Raw genomic sequence first — 19,407 nt, forward strand, 5'->3', positions numbered from 1 at the left:
GTATGGGTGAGACAAGAAAGGCAGGCTTCTTTATCCCAAGCATTGAGGGGACGAGGAAAGAAGGTTATAGAATTGTATGAAGGTAATCAATTCTGCTTAGGGTTGAAACATGGGAGGATTTGAAATTCCATAATAAAATGAGTCTATAAGCAGTAGAGAAGCAAATTTAGGAGGATACGTTGTGTTAAGGTTGTTGTTGTTAAGGTAATTTTACTAGATGTAGTCCAATATGGTTTCAAGAGCTCATATGTGCACAAGTCATACACTTCCGTGCATTGACATGCAAAAGGATCAGGTGCGGTATGCCCCATGCCAAGTATGAACCCCGCCTAATAGTTTGGAAACTACTGGCTACATTTTGCAGAATACATCCAGAACTCTGTTCTAGAAGTTCATCATTTTACAAGAATTTTCCTCTCATGGAAACAGACCATTCATTTGTAAACTCGAACAACTGCTGGACTTCTTCAGAAAAGGTTTTATTAAATGCTTAGATCCAGGAATCTAAAAATGAGGGTGGTGTTTCAACTATTTTACAATAACTGAGATTGTGTGTCTCCGTTTTTGGAGTAAGTCTCCAATCTAGTCTATGGGGGCTTGTTACAGTTGAAGAAGATGATACCGGCCCAGCGGAGGCGGCCATGGCTATCATGCTGAGGTAAGCAAGCAGCTGGATGGTGGGATTCTAGGTTTGTTTTAGTTAGGGAGTATTAAATCTGTGCCGTACACATTGACTCTATTTCCCCATTTGTATCATTTACTTTTGACATAGTTTTGTGGTCAGTCTGGGTGTCCTTTAGCTATATGTAGTAAACAGATCAATTACCTATGAAGTTACTGTAATGAGGTCAATTAATATCAATTACAATTCTGTGTGTAGTAGTGCAATGTCTTTCCAAATAAAACAATGTTAAAGTGCTCAAAACATTTTGTAGCAAATTACACAAAAAATGAAAAGGGAACATAGGCAGTGCCTAATAAAGATTTTTTATGTAGGCCCAGTCTCCTTTGTATAACTTTGTTTCAATGCGAATTCCAGATTGTGGATGAGTTATGTGTCTGTGAAGCAGCAGAAGGAAAAAGCACAGTACAGATATAAGCAGTACTAAATATAGGTGAAGGGTCTTACATCAGTTTCTTTATTACATCCTTCCTCCTCTCAGGACTGGCAACACCTGGAACGGTCACAGCTAGTTCTACCACATTCTAAGGCCCACCAGAGCCCTTAGAAGCTGCTCAGATGTACAGGCAAAACCTGACCTCCCCCAGGCTTTAGTAACTGCCAATGACTACATAAACCAGCAAGATGCAGCAGATACTGGATTCTGACAGGCCCTAAATATCCCTAAAGATACAAGGTAAAGTCTATCTAACCCCTTTCACCCTCCACACAGATCTCATGACTTGGTTGAAGTGAACTTCAAGGTATTCATTAGAGAAATACACCATGCAGTATTCACACATTTTCAAACCCTTTTATCCTGACTTGCGGAACAGCCACTTTCAAGTCTGGAGTTAATGGAGTTTTACATTTTAACTGAAAAATCATGCATGGTGATCTGAGGTGAACCATGCAACGGCTCATAAAATGCATTTTCTCCTTCACTTAAAAGTGGAGAGGTCTTTCTGCCTGTGTTTTTAGGATTCATCAGCTTTCTCTTTTTATAAACTGCTGACAAGTTCACCTAATACAATGTGTCTAAAGCTGAATAAAATATGTACCCTTTATAAAGTCCATGTTTACCAAGAACCTTTCAGCATGGATCATTTCATGTCAAGTATTCTTTTATGTGTGGCCATTTACTACTTTCAACAGTGCACCCGTTCCAGAATGGACAAGGTTAGGGATATTACAATATTACAGGCAGTATGTGCTTGTGAGGCGTGCGAAGGAATGACAACAGGCAGGCATTTAAATCATTTATAGTAAAATATACCAAAACCTTTTCTGTATGTCACAAAACCAATTGCCTCAATATCCTATAATGCCACATATTTCATTCTATGTCTCTCATTCAATTGCCTCAATAGCCTATATTTCCACACATTTCATGCTATATCTCTCATTCAATTGCCTCAATAGCCTATATTTCCACACATTTCATGCTATATCTCTCATTCAATTGCCTCAATAGCCTATATTTCCACACATTTCATGCTATATCTCTCATTCAATTGCCTCAATAGCCTATATTTCCACATATTTCATGCTATGTATCTCATTCATTTGCCTCAATAGCTAATATTTCCACATATTTCATTCTGTCTCATTCAATTGCCTAAATAGCCTATATTTCCACATATTTAATGTCATGCCTCTCATTCAATTGCCTCAATAGCCTATAGTTTTACATATTTCATTTTATGTCTCATTTAATTGCCTCAATAGCTTATATTTCCACATATTTCATTCTAGGTCTCATTCAATTGCCTCAATAGCATATAGGTTTACATATTTCATTCCATGTCTCATTCAATTGCCTCAATAGCCTATAGTTTTATATATTTTATTCCATGTAGCTCATCAAGTTGCCTCATTAACCTATATTTCCACATGTTTCATTCTATGTCACGCAACAAATTACCTCAAAAACCTATATTATCACATATTTCATTATATCTACACGTTGTGTCCCTTTGCAGTATTAAAATATATTTTTTATTTGTTCTGCATAAAACCATTTTTTAATGGTGGGGCGGGGAGAACAGTAGGTCTTCCATTTAGAACCCTAACAGCAGTAAGTACCTAAAAGGGAACTGAACCTTATTCAACTCTATCCAAAATGGAAGACCGTTGTAAAGTTGATTCGCTGCAACAAACATTTTCTCTTACCACGCTGGCAATATCTCCGACTCAAGCCTGTTGTAGGATGTATGATGGTGTCTTCCCTTTGAAACCCAGAAAGCAGTAAATACCTGGCAGGGAATTAATTTCCCACTCCACCCAAGATGGAAAACAGTTGTGGGTTTTAGCCCTTACCACACTGGTAAATACAATGGTTATCTATAAGGCAACAAATCTAAAATACCACAACAAGTGTTGATTCTACATTTTTCTAAATTTGCTAAAGGCACTTGCTTACCTTCATAGACAGTGCAATCAAAGCCCCTTCTGTTGGCTTGCCCATTAATGTATTATTCCTTATTTCTGCATCATTACACACATTTCCTGCCTGTAAGAGGAAAATATAAAGATTCATAAATATAAGCATATAAAAATGCTATCCATCCATATATTCCCAACATATCTTATTGAGAAATGTATGTTTTCAAACTGCAGGAATGTCACATAATGGTATGAACTCACTGACTGTTTTCCTAAAAACCTAATTCTTTGTTTTAGCAGAAACTTGTGTGATCTATTAGTAATCATCTTGGGCTCCCAAGACGCGAAGCAAGCAGCCTTCTGGTTTTATCTGGCATGTGAAAAAAAGTGATATAATTATATTGAAAGGCCAGCAGTTTAACTACAGTAAGTCATATCTGAGGATTAAACTTTTATTTTAGTTTTAAAGCAGAAGTAAAGTGAGGGATGTAAAAAAAAAAAAAAAGCCCCCTGGAGTTTTTAGCCACAATGTGCTATTATGTACAACCTATTAGTATATTATGGGAGCCTTGATGGCAAGTGATCCTCTCCAGAGCTGCACTTGTTCTTCCGGGTTCCAGTTCTTTGCCCACTTGATTGACCAGGCCCCAATGACGAAGCTCCCCCATATGTGCAAGGGAGTTACATGATCTCAACATGCTGAGCCTGTGCACTAAGCTGCGCATGTGTGGCTCTTTGTTCACAAAAAGTTTTTCTGGCAGGCAGCAAAAAGCTTTTATGGAAGAAGACATTTAAACCGTCTCTTTTGCCATTAAATGCTTGCCGCATGGTTTTTTTCTGCCACTTAACTTCTGCTTTAAGTAGAGTGGACAGTTTTGAAACCTTTCATGTTCCTATTGCAGTCTGTGTCCTACTGAGTAGCCTAAACTTTTCTATTTGTCCTCATCAGCATTGTTACCAGAACAGAAAGTGATGGGAAATGAAATTGTTTTATTTTACAAGCCCTTATTAATGAGTTTTCCCCCCCCACATTTAGTTGCACAGCAAGCTAGCCATCAAAAAGCAACAGTTAAAAATGGTTGGAACAGTGCTGAACGCTGTTGTATTTTATTTATACTTTTTCTTAAAACTGTTGCTCCAAAAGCGCAGGAACCTGAGATTTTATTACAGCCCTGTTCCCTTCAAAGTCTAAAGCCCCTTTCACACTGTCCGATCACTGATCCCCTCTTGATCGGAGCAGTACGGATCGAATGTGGGTCTTGCAGTGGAGAGAAGTCAAAGCATCATCTATTAAATTGTCAACATTTTAACAGAGCTCAGTCTTGATAGACAGACTGAGCTCTGTAAAACATTGACAATAAAATACTGATACTTTGACTTCTCTCTGAGACATTATATATTATATTATTATATATATATTACATATATATACATACATACACTGATGTCACACTGGATGGACTGAGTATGAATCTTCTACTCTATCCAATGTATGATCAATAAATGTCTCCATGACCTCTCTACTAATATTATACAGTATAGGATGTGTTATTGCTCATTATTCTCGTGTGCTGACCAGCTCACCTTGTATTATTGATGCGAATGATACAGCTAACAGAGGCACTAAGGACAGACCATCTAGATGTTCATAATAAATAATGCATTATCCTTACAAAGGGTTATTGTGATAAATGTCTTACAAGAGGTTGTGCAGTTACAATTCATTTATTTAACTGCAATTCTGTCTCTAGATCAAGCTCTTGACCTGGCATTAAATCAGTGTGCCAGCACAGGAAAGGACTATAAGCATAACAAAAAGGGGAAAGAAAAAAAAAAGAAACTTACTTCAACCACTTTACTGATGGATGTACTGCAAAAACCATGAATAATATCACCGTCCACAGTAACGTCACCAAATCGATTGTAGCCAACTCCAGAAACCTTGTAAATACAGACCATCATTTATTACATTGGTAAGGTTGAAAATAAGCATCAATTTTTATTACGTCCAACCTAAAATGCATCTATAAAGGGAAACTATAATGGTTTTGTGTCATTTTAATTTCAGTTGTTTTAAGTTGATGAGTTTATACACTTCAATAGACTTCAGATTTCAGGCTAAATTATTACATATTTCAGGCTAAATTATTACATATTATCTTTGTTTTCTGCAAAAGAGAGAAAACAGCACATAAAGCTCAATTTAAAACTTGCTTTGACTGACTAAACCTCACGCTTAAGCTGGCCATACACAAAATTCCTGCTGAATTAACCAAAATTCAAGCCATGGGTGGCACTCCTGGCCGAACAGTGACTCCATCCAACCAGATGCAGTCTTTATTTGGGTATTCAGATTTCTGTGGGTGCCAGTTGTCTGATAACAATAGCAGGCAGGACAGATTCACACTGTTTTGAGTGGATGAAGGAATCTTATCAGATTCCTTGGGCTGAATTAGAGCAATCTTTGAGAGTATGGCTAGTCTTAGCCAGCTGATAAGGGATGAGTCATTTTATGGCTGGATGACTCATTGATGGGAATTTAGCAAAACTGGAGCAGTTGTCCATGGCAACCAGCTTCTCTCTTTAATCCTTAAGGATTAATAGGACTTTAAATTCTGTAAACAATGAGCTTCTTTCAGCATAGCTGACAGTAATACATTACTACACATATAAAAAGATTAGAGCTCCACTTGCTCACTAGATAGACGACTATATAATAGTAAGATGCACTATTTCATATTTATGTACCCAACAAAAAAAAAAAAAAAAGGAGTTTAAAAATGTATGTTTTAAGCCATGACCATGTACAAAACCACTATACATTCCCTTAAGTGTATTTCCACTTTTGCAGCCAAATTGGGATACTTCTATATGTTACATGTTCTTATTCACATAGCATAACTTAAAAAAAAAATGCTGCTGGCACAATACCTGCTGTATAATGAAAGAAAAGCTGTTCTCTGTACGCAGTTTTGCTCTCCAATGTACGAGGGGCTGGGCAGGTTAATATTAACATATTTAACCCTGTTTGTACTGTACTGGCAAATCTCATCATCAGTTAAAGACCTAGAAGCATTGTATATTAATGAGAGAAAGCTCAGTGTGTCTTTAAGCTGGGTATACACTAGTAGATTTGTTTCCCATTCAGATTTCAGGCTAAAATGGAAAAAAGTTTAACAGGTTCCTCCTTCCACACTAAACAGCATGGATGGAGAAATCACTGCGGCTATTGTATTTTAACAGTCGGCCCCACTGGCTGTCAAAATATCTTAACAGTCCCTGCCTGTGATTAGATGTAGGTGTTGCTTGGCCAACAATTTTCCATTCGGCTCCTTTGAGACAAAGGAGAGGCAACTGTCATTCTGATAGTAGGGTGGATCCCAACAAAATTGTCAGGATCCTTCCCGGCTGCAGTGCCGCTCTGCTCTGTCAGCATATAGCAGGCAATATCCCACTATTTGCTTTTTGTTTTGGATCACAGGAGGACTTTTGTAGATGTCCTCCTGTGACCCTAAAGAAAACTACAGCTAAAACAATGTTTGGCCATAGTTATCTTTTAATCGTGGGTCTTAAAACCTGTCAGGAATATTTGTTACTTGTTTGTTCTTAAATTCATAATCGTCAGTGAACAATTGCAACCACTAGTTTCATATAGTTTCAAACCCATGGAACTGTTAACCACATACCTCAGCGTGAATTCCATCAGATGTAAAAATGTGAGTTACAGTCATCTCGTTCTTTGTTAATGTTCCCGTTTTATCAGAGCAGATAACATTACAGCAGCCTGAAAGAAACATTTGTCACTGAGGCACCAATCTGGACCCAGAATGTGGGAAAAAAAGCTTTGCAATTATTTTAAGACAAGACACACGGCAGAATGCTAACAAGATCAAAGTGTGTTAAGAGGGTGAAATATTCAAGGTCTTAAAACACTTTTAATGTTTCCACTATTCTATTATTAATCATGAACAATATGAGTTTCTAACCTGTCTCTGCTTCAAGAACTAAATCAAAAGATTGAAGAATAAGCAGCAGGGGGTATGAAGAAAGGTAAGTATGTGCTGCTGGGGATAGGCGATTAAAGAAAACCATTTGCTTTGCTCTGAATGAACAAAGCACAGGTTTGCTTGAAGTTTTTCTTTACTGCAATGGTTACAGATACATTGTTCCTATAACTAAAAACCTAAAATGAAGGGCAAAAAAAGAACTTGCTTGCCTCTCCTGCTGCCGATTGCTGCCTTAGTAAGTAGAAATTACAGTTCCAGAAGCGTTGATTTCCTTGTCCCCCAATGACTGCCTTGGTTCCCTCCACCAATCTGTGTCTCTGTGGTGATGTAGGGCCCAACAGGTCAAACCACTGAACGTGGTGAAGCACAAGGAATTTGACTCCCCCAGAAGTGATGAGATCGAAAGAGTCATCAGTAGGCGATTTCTCTTTATTACCCAATTGCTCTATGGTGCTGGCAGCAAGAGAGGTATCCATGTTCTTCTTTGTAGGTAGCCTTTTAGTTTAGGTTTTAGTGGCAACGTCGCCTAAAAGGAGAACTCCAGGAAGCATTGTTTAGCTCTAAACTCTCCCCTTAATAAAATAGTCCATGGGTTTAACAATCTTGACACAAAAAATGTGAAGAAAAAAAAAAGAAGGAGATCCAACATGTCTGTGTGATTCCCCTACTCGTGTGCACCTCACTTAAAGGAGCTCAGAGTCTTGCAAAAACAGGAGCCATAATTCAAATGTTGCCTTAGAATTCTTATTGACATGTTTACCGGATAAACCAATTTGCGGATTGAGGACCCAGGCAGATAATAGCAGGTACAAGCAAGTGTATAGAATGTGATGACTCTGGGTCTAAGAGCCAGCTGGCTCGGAGGATCGGGTAAGTATAACTTTTGACCCAAGGCAAAAACGGGCACTTTGGAGGATTATATGTATGTTTTTTGTCCATTGGGAGAAGGCTATACTTCACACATATACTAAATCCCGATTCACCACCTCACTGTATATAATTTCTCATTGAATGCATGCAATAGACTGAATCTGGCAACTATTGTACAGAATACAAGTAACTTTTAATTCTGGTTTAAATTTGGACCCAATAGTCCAACTTGGAATCCAGGAGTCAGATCTGGCCATCCCCACACATAACAAAATGCAATAAAGACTTGGTATCAGCAGCAAGTCCATACAGATGGCCTAATTCATCATGTACGTGATTAATTTATACAAAAAACACCTACTAACCAAATGCCCAAGCATATACTTTAGGAGCACTGTGGGAATCGGAGACCCTGCTGTAATAAATGGGATTATTATCTTCTATGCACAAGACTTGTCTGGTAGCAAACTATAAAGACTTTGGTATGAATGATGGTTTATTACTGGCAAAATACAGTGTGATCTTCAAAAATATACACAAACAGGCAGTTCCGAATATTTACTTTGGGCATACAGATTTTAAGTTTGTGTTTTTGCAACTCAGATAAACCGAAAGAGCATTCTTTTGTCAGACAATGAGGTGCACATTTTGGACAGAGGACAACTGGTTCACAAAAGGCATGAAAGAGACCATTTAGGTCAAAATGGAATAACCATCCCTAAAGTACAACACAAGTGAATAACGTGTGTAATAAAGGTTATATTTGCAGAAACTCGGTTTTGTAGGTGTTAAGTGTTAACTCGCAGTAATAATAACTTGTTTCAGCATATATATTAAGCACAAGTGTTCTCCTATATCTGTGTCTTTAAAAAAAAAAAAGTTAAAGTGAACTTATCACAAAAACTAAGAAGGGAACATAACCATACAACACAGAGGGCAGTAGAAGATGTACGCAAGACTCTTAACTGACTTCACAGGAACACATCTATACAGTATTGCAGAGAGACAGGGAAATGTGCAAGGTCTACTCCGTCAGCTAGTGAGCATTTAAAGAATCTGGCTGTTATGGTAACTCATTGGCTTCAATACTTTAAGTCGGCGAGCCAGGACAAAAGACATACAAGAAAAGTCAGAAAAGATAGAGATCTTTAAAGCATATCTGTTCTGGGCTAATGACAAAGTGCTGAAGACATCAGTCACGATGCCAGTTAGGGAACAAGCATGCACATAATAGAAAGTCAGCACTGGCAACCTCCCTATTTGTTCTGGAAAGGTTTCTATCAAGAGTAGGTCCATAAGATGCCTGTATGCACATTTACTTGTAAGCAAATCTTCCTTTGTGCAGTCCTAAAGCCCCTAAAAGGTATATTGTAGAGAGGAACATGACATAAGTAATAGTAGTACCACTTGCGTACTTATGTTGTTCTTAAGGACTTCGTCGCTCATGTTATATCATGGACAGATTCCCTCTAAGTCAATATTAACACTCTACAATTATAGGGACATAGTGTTTAAAAATAAATTAAAGTACTGACTACTCAGTGAATCATTGATCTTCATTTTCAGCAGCATTGAAGACTGCAGATAGTACATTAAGCCTGAAGGGATTAATAGAATGCAGAACACGATATGCTAATTTCATTTGAGCTTCATACCAAGTGTTTCTACAATGGGCAATTTCTTCACAATGGCTCTTTTTTTCACCATTCTCATCACGCCAAGTGCCAGTGTTACAGTCACCACAATAGGTAGTCCCTCAGGAATAGCCGCTACTGCCAGACTTCAAACAGAAAAAAGAAAACAAGGTTATATTTCATACTGGCTTTTTTATGTTTCAGTATTGCTAACCATTTAATGTAAACACATTTAAATCACAAAACACAGATCAGACAGTGGCTTTTTCATTAGAAGTGGACAGCAACAGTATTCAGCATGTAGGTGCAACACAAGCACCTACCTAGTTACATTGTAACATTGCACATTGAGTTTAGCCCCCATCCACCTTTATGATTAATGGAAGTGGGTCCTGCACATATTACAAGTGTGGCAAAAAGTCGTAGTATTGACAGTGTTTGCAACATTTTTTTGTTTTATTCCAAATGTACTGCAGAGAAAACCAAAACTGCATGCAAGGCAATTTCTGCCAACCGTACATATAAATTGGGCTATGATGAATGCGACAGATGCTCTGGGATCTAGAAAGCATTAAGCTTCTTCTCTTAAAATATTATGCAATGCCTCTCTGCATTAGGCCTATGAAGTACTTTTAGAGCTCAGATTAAACTGTATTAAAAAAAAAAAAGGCACGGCGATCTTTTGCTATTGATATTTGAAATGTTTAAATGCTCATATTTTAAGGGAACATAGTAAGGGACAAAAACATTTTCAAATACGATAATGCATTTTGATTTAATATAAACCCGTTACATTTGAGAGCAAATTATATGATGAGCAAAATAATAAACAGAGGTTACGTTCAGTGAAATCGGCATGTGAAAAAGATCAGTACATTCAATGATGGGCAACTGAACAACTGTAAACAAAAAAGCTGCATTTTTTTCCTCCCTTTATCCCTTCCAAGACTCCATATTGCTTTTTTGCTATTATGGGCCATCACAATAATCAAAAGTGGAGCTTTTCAGGTAAAAGAGGGCTGGACCAAGTTCAACTTTTTCTGGAAAAGTCAAGATAAGACCAGAACCTCAGATGCCTTTATCAACTGATAATTCTGAAATGTAGTTTTTACTGAAGGGTAACCTTATTTTATACAATTATATGAGCAGGGCTACTTTAAAGATTGTTTGCCTCTACAAAGGAATTGCTGATGTAGACATGCAAGTCCCCTACCTTACGCCAATAGTGAACATATCGAGTATATGCTTCCCTTGTAGCCAGCCTACCAACATTATAACACCTGGAAAAAACAGATACCGTAGAAGTAGCATTATATCTGGAAATATAGCAGGCAGTATTGAATTTATAACTAAGCATGAGAAATACAGCTTATGAACAAATGAAGATAACAAAGTTGAGTGACAGTCTATTAAATGTGCTATCTCCCTAAGAGAGTACTTTAATTCATAATAATGTTTGATGTTCTGCACAGGAAAATGGAAAGCAGCCAAGAAGACTGAGCCAAAAATACCTCCTGACACTCTGAAAACAAGATATTATTTTCTGCTATGATAATTGACTGACAATAACTGTGAACCACAGATGATAAAAACTACAAACTGCCGAGGAGGAAGGCAAAAGGCTGCACAGAATACATGCTCACCTATTATACCAAATGAATACAAGGAGAGCTGCTTTCCTAAAATATCCATGCTCTTTTGCAGCGGAGTTTTCGGTGCCTAGAGAAAGAAAATGTTATCTCCATTACGAAATCAACAAACTGATGCATAAACGCAACATGAAAATGGCCCATGTGTGTTTTTCTAATTGGCCATCTGCTAAAGCAGAAATATGAAATGTGGGGCTTTTCGGATGCCCAAGGCTGCATAATAACATGGTTCACATGGGCAACAAATGTCTTACTGTTTGCCAATATGACTGGCATATTGCTGCACTGCTGTACAGAGCATATGATTATTGAATACAATGATGACTAACCCCCACTGACAAAGTGCTATCAAGGATAATTTAACCAGTTGACATCCGCGGCCATCCAGGCCATTTTTCAGTATTCAGCGCTGCGGTACTTTGACTGACATTTATTCCGTCATGCAACGCTGTACTGAAATGAATTTTATACCCTTTTTTGGGGACAGATAGAGCTTTATTTCGGTGGTATTTATTCACCACTGGGGGTTTTTATTTTTTTACTATATATTTCCACTTTTGAAGCCAAATTTAAGATACCCTAACTGTATGTTTGTTATGCGTTCCCATTCATACAGCATACCTAAAAATATATATTTTTTAAATATTTACCTTTCTAGCTGTTTTTTTTGACGCACAGTTATACATACAGGAAGCTTTTTATGCTTTAAATTGGTCAGTGTGCAGATAAGGGACTGATGGCCACACTAGCCTGTCTGCTGAAATGTTGTGTTTCAGTGGACAGATTAGTGTGCTGTCACAGCTCTGGTAGTGTGTGTTGTATCACACACTGCCGAAGTAGTGACTGTTTACATTTTCTTTTAATACTTCATGTGGCATGCGTTGGGACATGACCTGAATGGGACACATAAAAAACAAATGTTTTCTATGTGTCCTAGCGGCGTCCTGCGTTGATGCGGTGTAGCACAGAGTAAGTCACCGCACTATAAGTGAATGGACCCTTACTGAGGGGCAGTACATTAACATACAATGTCTTCAAGTCTTTAATCCCTTTGTTATGACAGATAGTCCTGCTTATCTAGTTTACCAGTGATAATAAAATCTGTCAGCACAGTACAGAAGGTTAATTATTTTGAAACAAAAACACCCCCCAGCCCCCCAGACAGTGAGAACTAAGCAAGATTTTTTAGACATGGTGTTTGTGGAATCATCAAAAAAAGGTAAGTTGGATTTTTTTTTTTTTTTTTAAGTTATGCAATGTGAATGGGAACTTGCAACAAATATAATGTAGGTGTTGTCCCAATTTGTCTGCAAAAGTGGAAATATACTATAATGTAAAAAAATGCCAGTGGGTGACCAAAGTCTGAACTGGAAAAATGTACATCTCAGATATGCATTATGCAATATGAGCTACCTCTTTTTTCTTTCTCTACGAAATTGTGTTGTGCTGCAGGATCAATATGATTTAGCTGTTGGGTTGACCAGATAACATATTTTAGAGGGTCAGGACGTTATGTCCTGCATGTTATCTACTCTTCCAGAAGAAAGGAGGGAAATGTGTTAACTAGTTATGTCATTTTAGCAGCAATTTACCTAAAGGAAAAGTCCACTTCTACCTCATTTTGTATTTGTGTCATTAAACACTGCAAGGAACCTGGCAAGGTGTTGATACAAAAACATGTATACTGTATGTTTGTGCACTCCATCATGTGGCTAAGACAGTTCAAAGGCTCTTGTTTTATTCTTTTTGAGATTACAATCAGTTTGGCAAAGGTCATGTCATCTTAATTGATGGCACAATGCAGAGTCAACCCAGCTACGCATTTGAGCACACCAATGGCATAAATGTGGGATGTTGTCTTTGTGATGTGCAGGAATATGGGAACTTATTTGAGCTGAAGAGAATACACAGCCTACACGTGTTGGATCTTAGCCAGTAGTACTCTACTAAGAGGCAGTTTCAGCAGATGCAGCATTTATGGCTGCAGACACATTGTGAACACAGCCAACAGCAACATCAATTTTGCATATATATTTTCCCTTCGACCAGAATCAATGAATAGACAACACAAAATCTCAAGACAAGCTCCCCTAAGCAGCATTACAACCTGATATGTGGGCTGCTGGGAGTTGCAGTCTGAAACTCTGATTAGGGGCTCATTCACACCAGGGTGCATGCTAAGCGCTGTTGGGAGTGGTCAGATGTGTTGTTACAATGCATCACACTGTTCAAATTTTTCTTTGTGTATGTAGTGTTGTGATGTGATGTGAACAGGGCACATAGAAAACAATTGTTTTCTATGTGTCCTAGTGTTGTGCCTGCATTGTTCTGTGCAGATCAGTGCAGCTCATGCAGATGGTGTGAAAGAGCCATATATTGTTATCAATACAGATGAGAGCCAAGGTACTTTATTTGCTCTAAACAGCCCCTTCTCAGCTCACCTCCCTGGTATCACTTGTCTCCATCAGAGAGAATGAGAAAGGTTAATGGACAAGAAAAGGAAAATGGTCTCATACATCTTGTAATGGTTATAATGTAACGCATGCAAGTGCTAACATAATGTTCCTTGTTTAAAGCAAACACTTTTAGAATTCATTTTAAAGGTTGTTATTATTATGGATTGAATTTGTTTTTACACTTTGTAATATTACAGTCTAACCCTTAGAAGATGTATAACATGCTTTCCAAACATTACTGCTTTTTTTTTTTTACTACAAAATGTCTGCGTTTTCTGGGGTGGATATTGGAAATGAAATAAATGTAAAAAGTATTACATATGTATTAAAATGTATAAATCAAAACATCAAATGGCTTGTGCAATCTACACCTACAATCAGGACTTTACAAAGTAAACCATGGAAAACCAGGCATGTTGTTCCCATGTACTGTGACGTATTTAATCAAACCAATTGGCGGGTGGGGAAAGGGCCCATCATTACCCTAGGCAAAAATCTTGCCTCATTTACTCCCTGGCCAGAGGTTTAATAGTGTAAAGCTCGGATCTTATGTGCTCTGGTTTGTCAAGTAACATAATAAAAATAAATATTCATTTCAGGCGGCACTAGAGGGGTGAATGTCAAAGTTGAAAACATAAAAGTGTGAAATTGATGTTGACTGCTGCTTGTAACAATTAGGAACACAGTTCGAATGTATTCTTTGTAATGTGCAATCTAACAATATGTAAAGAGGCCCAGGGGAAGCAAGACCCCTTTTAATTGAATGAAAAACATCCACCCGGTATAAATATCATTGCCTCCTTCAACAAATATGCCATCAAACTTCACATGCAGTCTAACACTAGTTCAGGCTGCTCTGGCTGAAAACCCTTTGAAGCTTGCACAGAGCCAGCCAACTGCTAACAATGACAAACACAAGGTTATCAGCTATAGAAGTAAATGGCTAACGTATTAAATTGTGTGAGCATTTAGACAGGGGGCCCATTAGTTTTAGGGATGATGCCTTACATGCACCATAGTTTACAGACTGCAGGATCTGTCATACTCCAAAAACTGTATGGCCACGGTAGCCTGAACAGAAAACCATTTCTACATTTTAATAAGATTTATTAGGGTGTATCATATGGGTGGTGGGGTGTATTTCAAACTTAAATTGCCCATTAAACTTTCTAGTGTTTCATAGGTAAAACTCACCTCTTCTGCTTGCATCATTTTAAAGACCTCCCCAAATTCAGAGTTTTCTCCAGTGCCAATAACTATTCCCTGTATCAAGAACACACAGGCTTAGGGTTAGATGCACTTAAATTACATGAATGGAAAATAGACATGAGAGACTACCATTGCCAACCTCCAGAAATGCTAGTTAACTAGCCATCTCTGGTTTTAACACCTTAGGCCACTATTTCAAAGCTAACATGTTAGAGTTCTGAGAAGTGTACTTGTTCCAATAATTTACCTATATAAAACAGCTTAGCAAAGTGTAGTTGTAGCTCTACTTATTTGCTACATTAAAGCATCTTAGGTTTTAACTACGGATTTCCCTTAACTGACAGGTTATGTCCCTTTCACTGACAGGTCATGTTATATCTAGGGGTACTGCATCAAAATCAAGTAGACTTGCTGACTATTCTTCTAACCTTTCCCCTAATCAGTACTTTAACTATATTTTATGGAATTTTCTTTGCATTTCAACCTGTATGGGTAATCAAGTCACCATATCATTCTGGAGAACATAATGCAAGGTGTGATTTATTGCACTCACTACATGACAGGATGTATGGAACTTCCACAGTACAGATGTTAGGGCATCATTGTAAGTCACCAGTGTTCTAAGCTTCAACATCTGTTTAGGTAAGGTTGTTCCTATCGGACACAGATGGTTTCTTTCGCACATTATATCTTGCCATCAATAAAAAAAAGTGCCCCTTTACAGGTTTAGATTGTGCATACCTGGGCTGTTTGTTGACTTGTTTTGTCTCCCTAGGTATGTAGGTCTGCACTTTTCACTGCATTTAGCTACACATCCCACATTGCTTTGCCTATGTTTGAGTATTGGATCTTTTGGAGCCTTGGTTCTCAACTGGTGGATGTCGACCCAAAAGTGGGTCGCGACCCCATGTTCAGTGGGTCGCCGCATCCCTTCCACTTTTCTAGGCTCCACAGCCCTCCCTCCCCCCCCCTGTAGCGCAGCATTGTCCATTCAAAATATGCTGCCCAGCGCCAAGTGTTGAGTTGAGATGGGGTGGGTTGGGGGAATGGCTGCGAAGGCGCTCCCTCCATACTTTCATTACTTACAGCTCCCTTGCATGTCCTGTAGAGGTGCCTGGACTGAAGTGACATCACATTCTGGGTCCCAGCAGCTATACAGTCACACATGTGAGCTGCACAGGCAATGCACATATGGATGAAGCTCCATCACAGCACAGCAGCCCACACTGCCATATGTTCCATTGCAGTGCGACTTGGGTCGAGGACAAATGTGGGTCCTGAGGTTACACAGGTTGAGAACCACTGTTTTTAAACATAGAAACTTCTAAGTGTATCGGTGGGTTTGAAAAACACAACACTGTTCTCTCTGCTTTGCCTGTCAGTCTGTTGCTTCTGAATCCTAAAGTTTTAAAAAGACGACATCTGAAGACCTACAAGTTATTCCCATGAGGTTTGTGCATTCTCTGTACCTAGATTTAGGGCTGGTTGTCACTATCTCAGCCAAGTGATACAGGGTTCAAATAACCCCTGGCTTGTACTTAGGTTGTACTGGGCGGGTTTGTAACGGGTATGAATGTAAATCGCGATAAGTCATCACAGGATACTGTTAACAAATCTGTTTCTAATTTAACCCCACACCGCCTATTATGCAACTACATCACCTTCATTAGGGATTTTCTTATGGTGGATCTGCCATTTAAACCTAATCACTCAATAAAAGGCACAAAGGTTTAAATAAACAAAAATAAGGTGTTCTGTTTTTTTTTTTAAATAAAAAACTTAAAAAATTACGTGAAAGTTTCCTAATGTCCCAAGCTTGTATGCTTGCTATTCATTTTCTAAAGTAGGTTAGAAAAGGTCACCTGGTCAAATTATTTAAAAAAATCAATAAGATTATGTTTTAAAATGTAACTCTAGCCCTCTAAAATTTGCTGAGGTGCGCAAACAATTGAGTAAGCCATAATGATATATCTAGATACAAAAACCTATACAGGCAGCCCCCGGGTTAAGAACAGGTAAAAAGATTTAAATGCAACTCCAGCCAAAAAAAAGTTTTTAGTTTTGGATAGCATAGGGAAGTGTAACATTTGTGTTGCTGTCCTCACAGTGGCTCTAACCCCACACCATACTAACCAATAAAAAAAATACAATTTGCATGGAGTTCTACTTTAAATGCAACTTGGACAGATGTTTGTACAACTTCCTGCAATGTACAGTAACAGACCTGGAAGAAGAGGCAGGCACGCCTCGTCTGCACATCTAATTATCTGTACAGGAGGTACAGTACTAAGAACGCTGGCACGAGCATGTTAGCATTACAACTAGTGGAACAGTCTGGGACCTCCATTTGTAAGTACGAGTTGTAGGTAAATCGGATGTTCATAACTCGGGGACTGCCTGTATATAATAAAACAAGCTAAATTGGATGATCTCCCCAATGGCAAATCAACCAACATCTTCTTGCAACTTTCTGGGGTTATTCTAAGGGGACTTCCACCCTCACCATATCACAAATGTCAGCTGCTGCTCCCCATTGCTGTTCAGACAATATGAAGTGTTGCAACCACTAAAAAGACTCACAAATAAGCATCTATCCATGATTTGAAGAAGCCCTGACTTTTGGAACAATGTTGATACAAAACTAAAATTTCCAGGCCTCAAGGGACATTAGCAAAATGTTGTGCAGCTGTGATTACTGCTCCCAATAAAAGCTTAGCTACATTACTAGGTGTGTGTATTGGAAAGCATTTAAGAAATCTTACCTTTGCTTTGCCATTTCTAACCAAAGTTCCCATAAAGGCAATGCTGCTTCTGGATGTTAAATCCCCATTAGTTGATGCTGGTTGTGGGGCAGTAGATTTGGAACATGGAGCAGTCTCGCCTGTTAAACTGGACTCATCCACAGACAGATCTATTGCCTTGTAAAACAAAAATTCCAGTAGTGATAAATCTGTGCATGAACATATACATAACACTTAGAAGAAGCACTCATCGGTATAAAAACATCATTTAATGGATTTGTGTATTCTTAAAATATTTTTAAGACTTATTGCAAATCAAAATTTTCTCTAAGTGTATTGTTAAGTGCAACTGGTAAGCTACCCAAACTTGTCTTGATCTTTGTCTCTTCTAATCTCTGTTACAGGGAAAAGCCTAGGAAAGGGAAGGGCAGCAGTAGTAGCCAAAGCCTGTACATGTGCAGAGACTGAAAACAGACAGGAAGAGAGAGCAAAGTGAAGCCCTCAACAGTGCGCTCCTGCTCCTTTGTTATCTAATTGGATAAAATCCACTGCACTTGCTGATGTTACAGTAAAAGGAGGATGATGTCTGGATTACAGAATGGGCTTCACCAATTACAAAGTATTTAAATCGATAAAACTATTTTATTACATGTATTTAACTGTGTATGTTGCAGCTTGCCTAGTTATGCTTTAATAGGTATGATAAGAGAAGTTCAACAACAGGCAACAATGTTTTATAAAAATGAATGCCCATAACTTCTAAGATAAGAGGCTAAATTCATAAAGAATATGTACCAGGATCCTTATTTTCAAAAAAGTGATGGTTATTTACTGTGGCATCCAAATTGCAGTAACATGGCTACAATAAAGATCATTATCCTTACGTTAAATCTTTGTGAATTGAGCCTAAAGTCTAAATATATATCTAGCCATACTAACCATCTAATCTTTTCATTAATAAAATATTCCTTTCCCAATAATACAGCATTCAAAATCCATAAACCTACTTTACCATAAACATATTGTAACAATATGTATTGACCATATATTATAGGTTTCTCATGATAAATACATAATAACTGCTTCTTCAGCTAGCTGCATATTATTCAAGTCCAGCATGATGGGAAGCCACTAAACTTCAGCAGTTCACCGGTTAATATAAGCAATTTTGCTTCTTCAGTTGGCAGACAAATTTATTTTCTTTTAGTGTCCCCTGGGCTTCTCGTACTTGACAATTTGATGTATCTGAAAGCAACGGGCTAGATGCACTTACTCCGTGTGCATTCTGATCAGCTGTGAAGAGTCACTGAAGAAGGAATTTGTTCCTATGTAACAACATTTCTGCTCTGTAACTAAACTATCCAATGTTCATTTCTGAACTATAATCAAGTTCCAGGAGAGCCCAGGGTAAACAATCAGGAAATGTGGACCAAAACAACAATTTTCCTCTAGAAAAAGAACAGTGTTTTTTTGAACATGTAAAAATGTATTTCTCAATGGAGATATTGCTTAAAAAAGGCAAAAAAATAAAATAAAATGTACACTTCATAAAAAGAAAAAATAGATGCATTACTTTTCTGCATCGGAGCCATTAAAGCATTGCAACCGCGTTCAGTAGATTACTGGTGCAATGCTCTGACCTCCCATGCATGTCTGTACTTCGGTACGGACATTGAGTAACATGGATGGGAGGAAGAAAGAATGGACTAGAAGTGTGTCCTGTCAAAGGATCTGTAGATGATTGACATGGCTGTGCAGATGGATAGTGTGTGTGTGTGAGAGATGGGGGGGAGGG

At 38.1% G+C, this 19,407-nt stretch overlaps 1 protein-coding gene across 1 annotated transcript in view; it reads right to left on the reverse strand.

The window, feature by feature from the left end:
- Positions 1–19,407, reverse strand: part of ATP2C1 (ATPase secretory pathway Ca2+ transporting 1) — an 85,249-nt gene that overhangs the window by 21,810 nt on the left and 44,032 nt on the right. The window contains exons 8-15 of the mRNA XM_018567113.1: positions 17,634–17,789; positions 14,857–14,925; positions 11,201–11,276; positions 10,771–10,837; positions 9,579–9,703; positions 6,733–6,830; positions 4,892–4,987; positions 3,084–3,173 (exon numbers count right to left, since the gene is read on the reverse strand). Of these exons, the coding sequence (XP_018422615.1) occupies positions 3,084–3,173; positions 4,892–4,987; positions 6,733–6,830; positions 9,579–9,703; positions 10,771–10,837; positions 11,201–11,276; positions 14,857–14,925; positions 17,634–17,789 (777 nt within the window). The remainder of the gene's footprint in view (positions 1–3,083; positions 3,174–4,891; positions 4,988–6,732; positions 6,831–9,578; positions 9,704–10,770; positions 10,838–11,200; positions 11,277–14,856; positions 14,926–17,633; positions 17,790–19,407) is intronic.

Source organism: Nanorana parkeri, unplaced genomic scaffold, assembly GCF_000935625.1.
Source record: "Nanorana parkeri isolate BGI_ZX_2015 unplaced genomic scaffold, ASM93562v1 scaffold1008, whole genome shotgun sequence".
In the NCBI taxonomy this organism is placed as follows: domain Eukaryota; kingdom Metazoa; phylum Chordata; class Amphibia; order Anura; family Dicroglossidae; genus Nanorana; species Nanorana parkeri.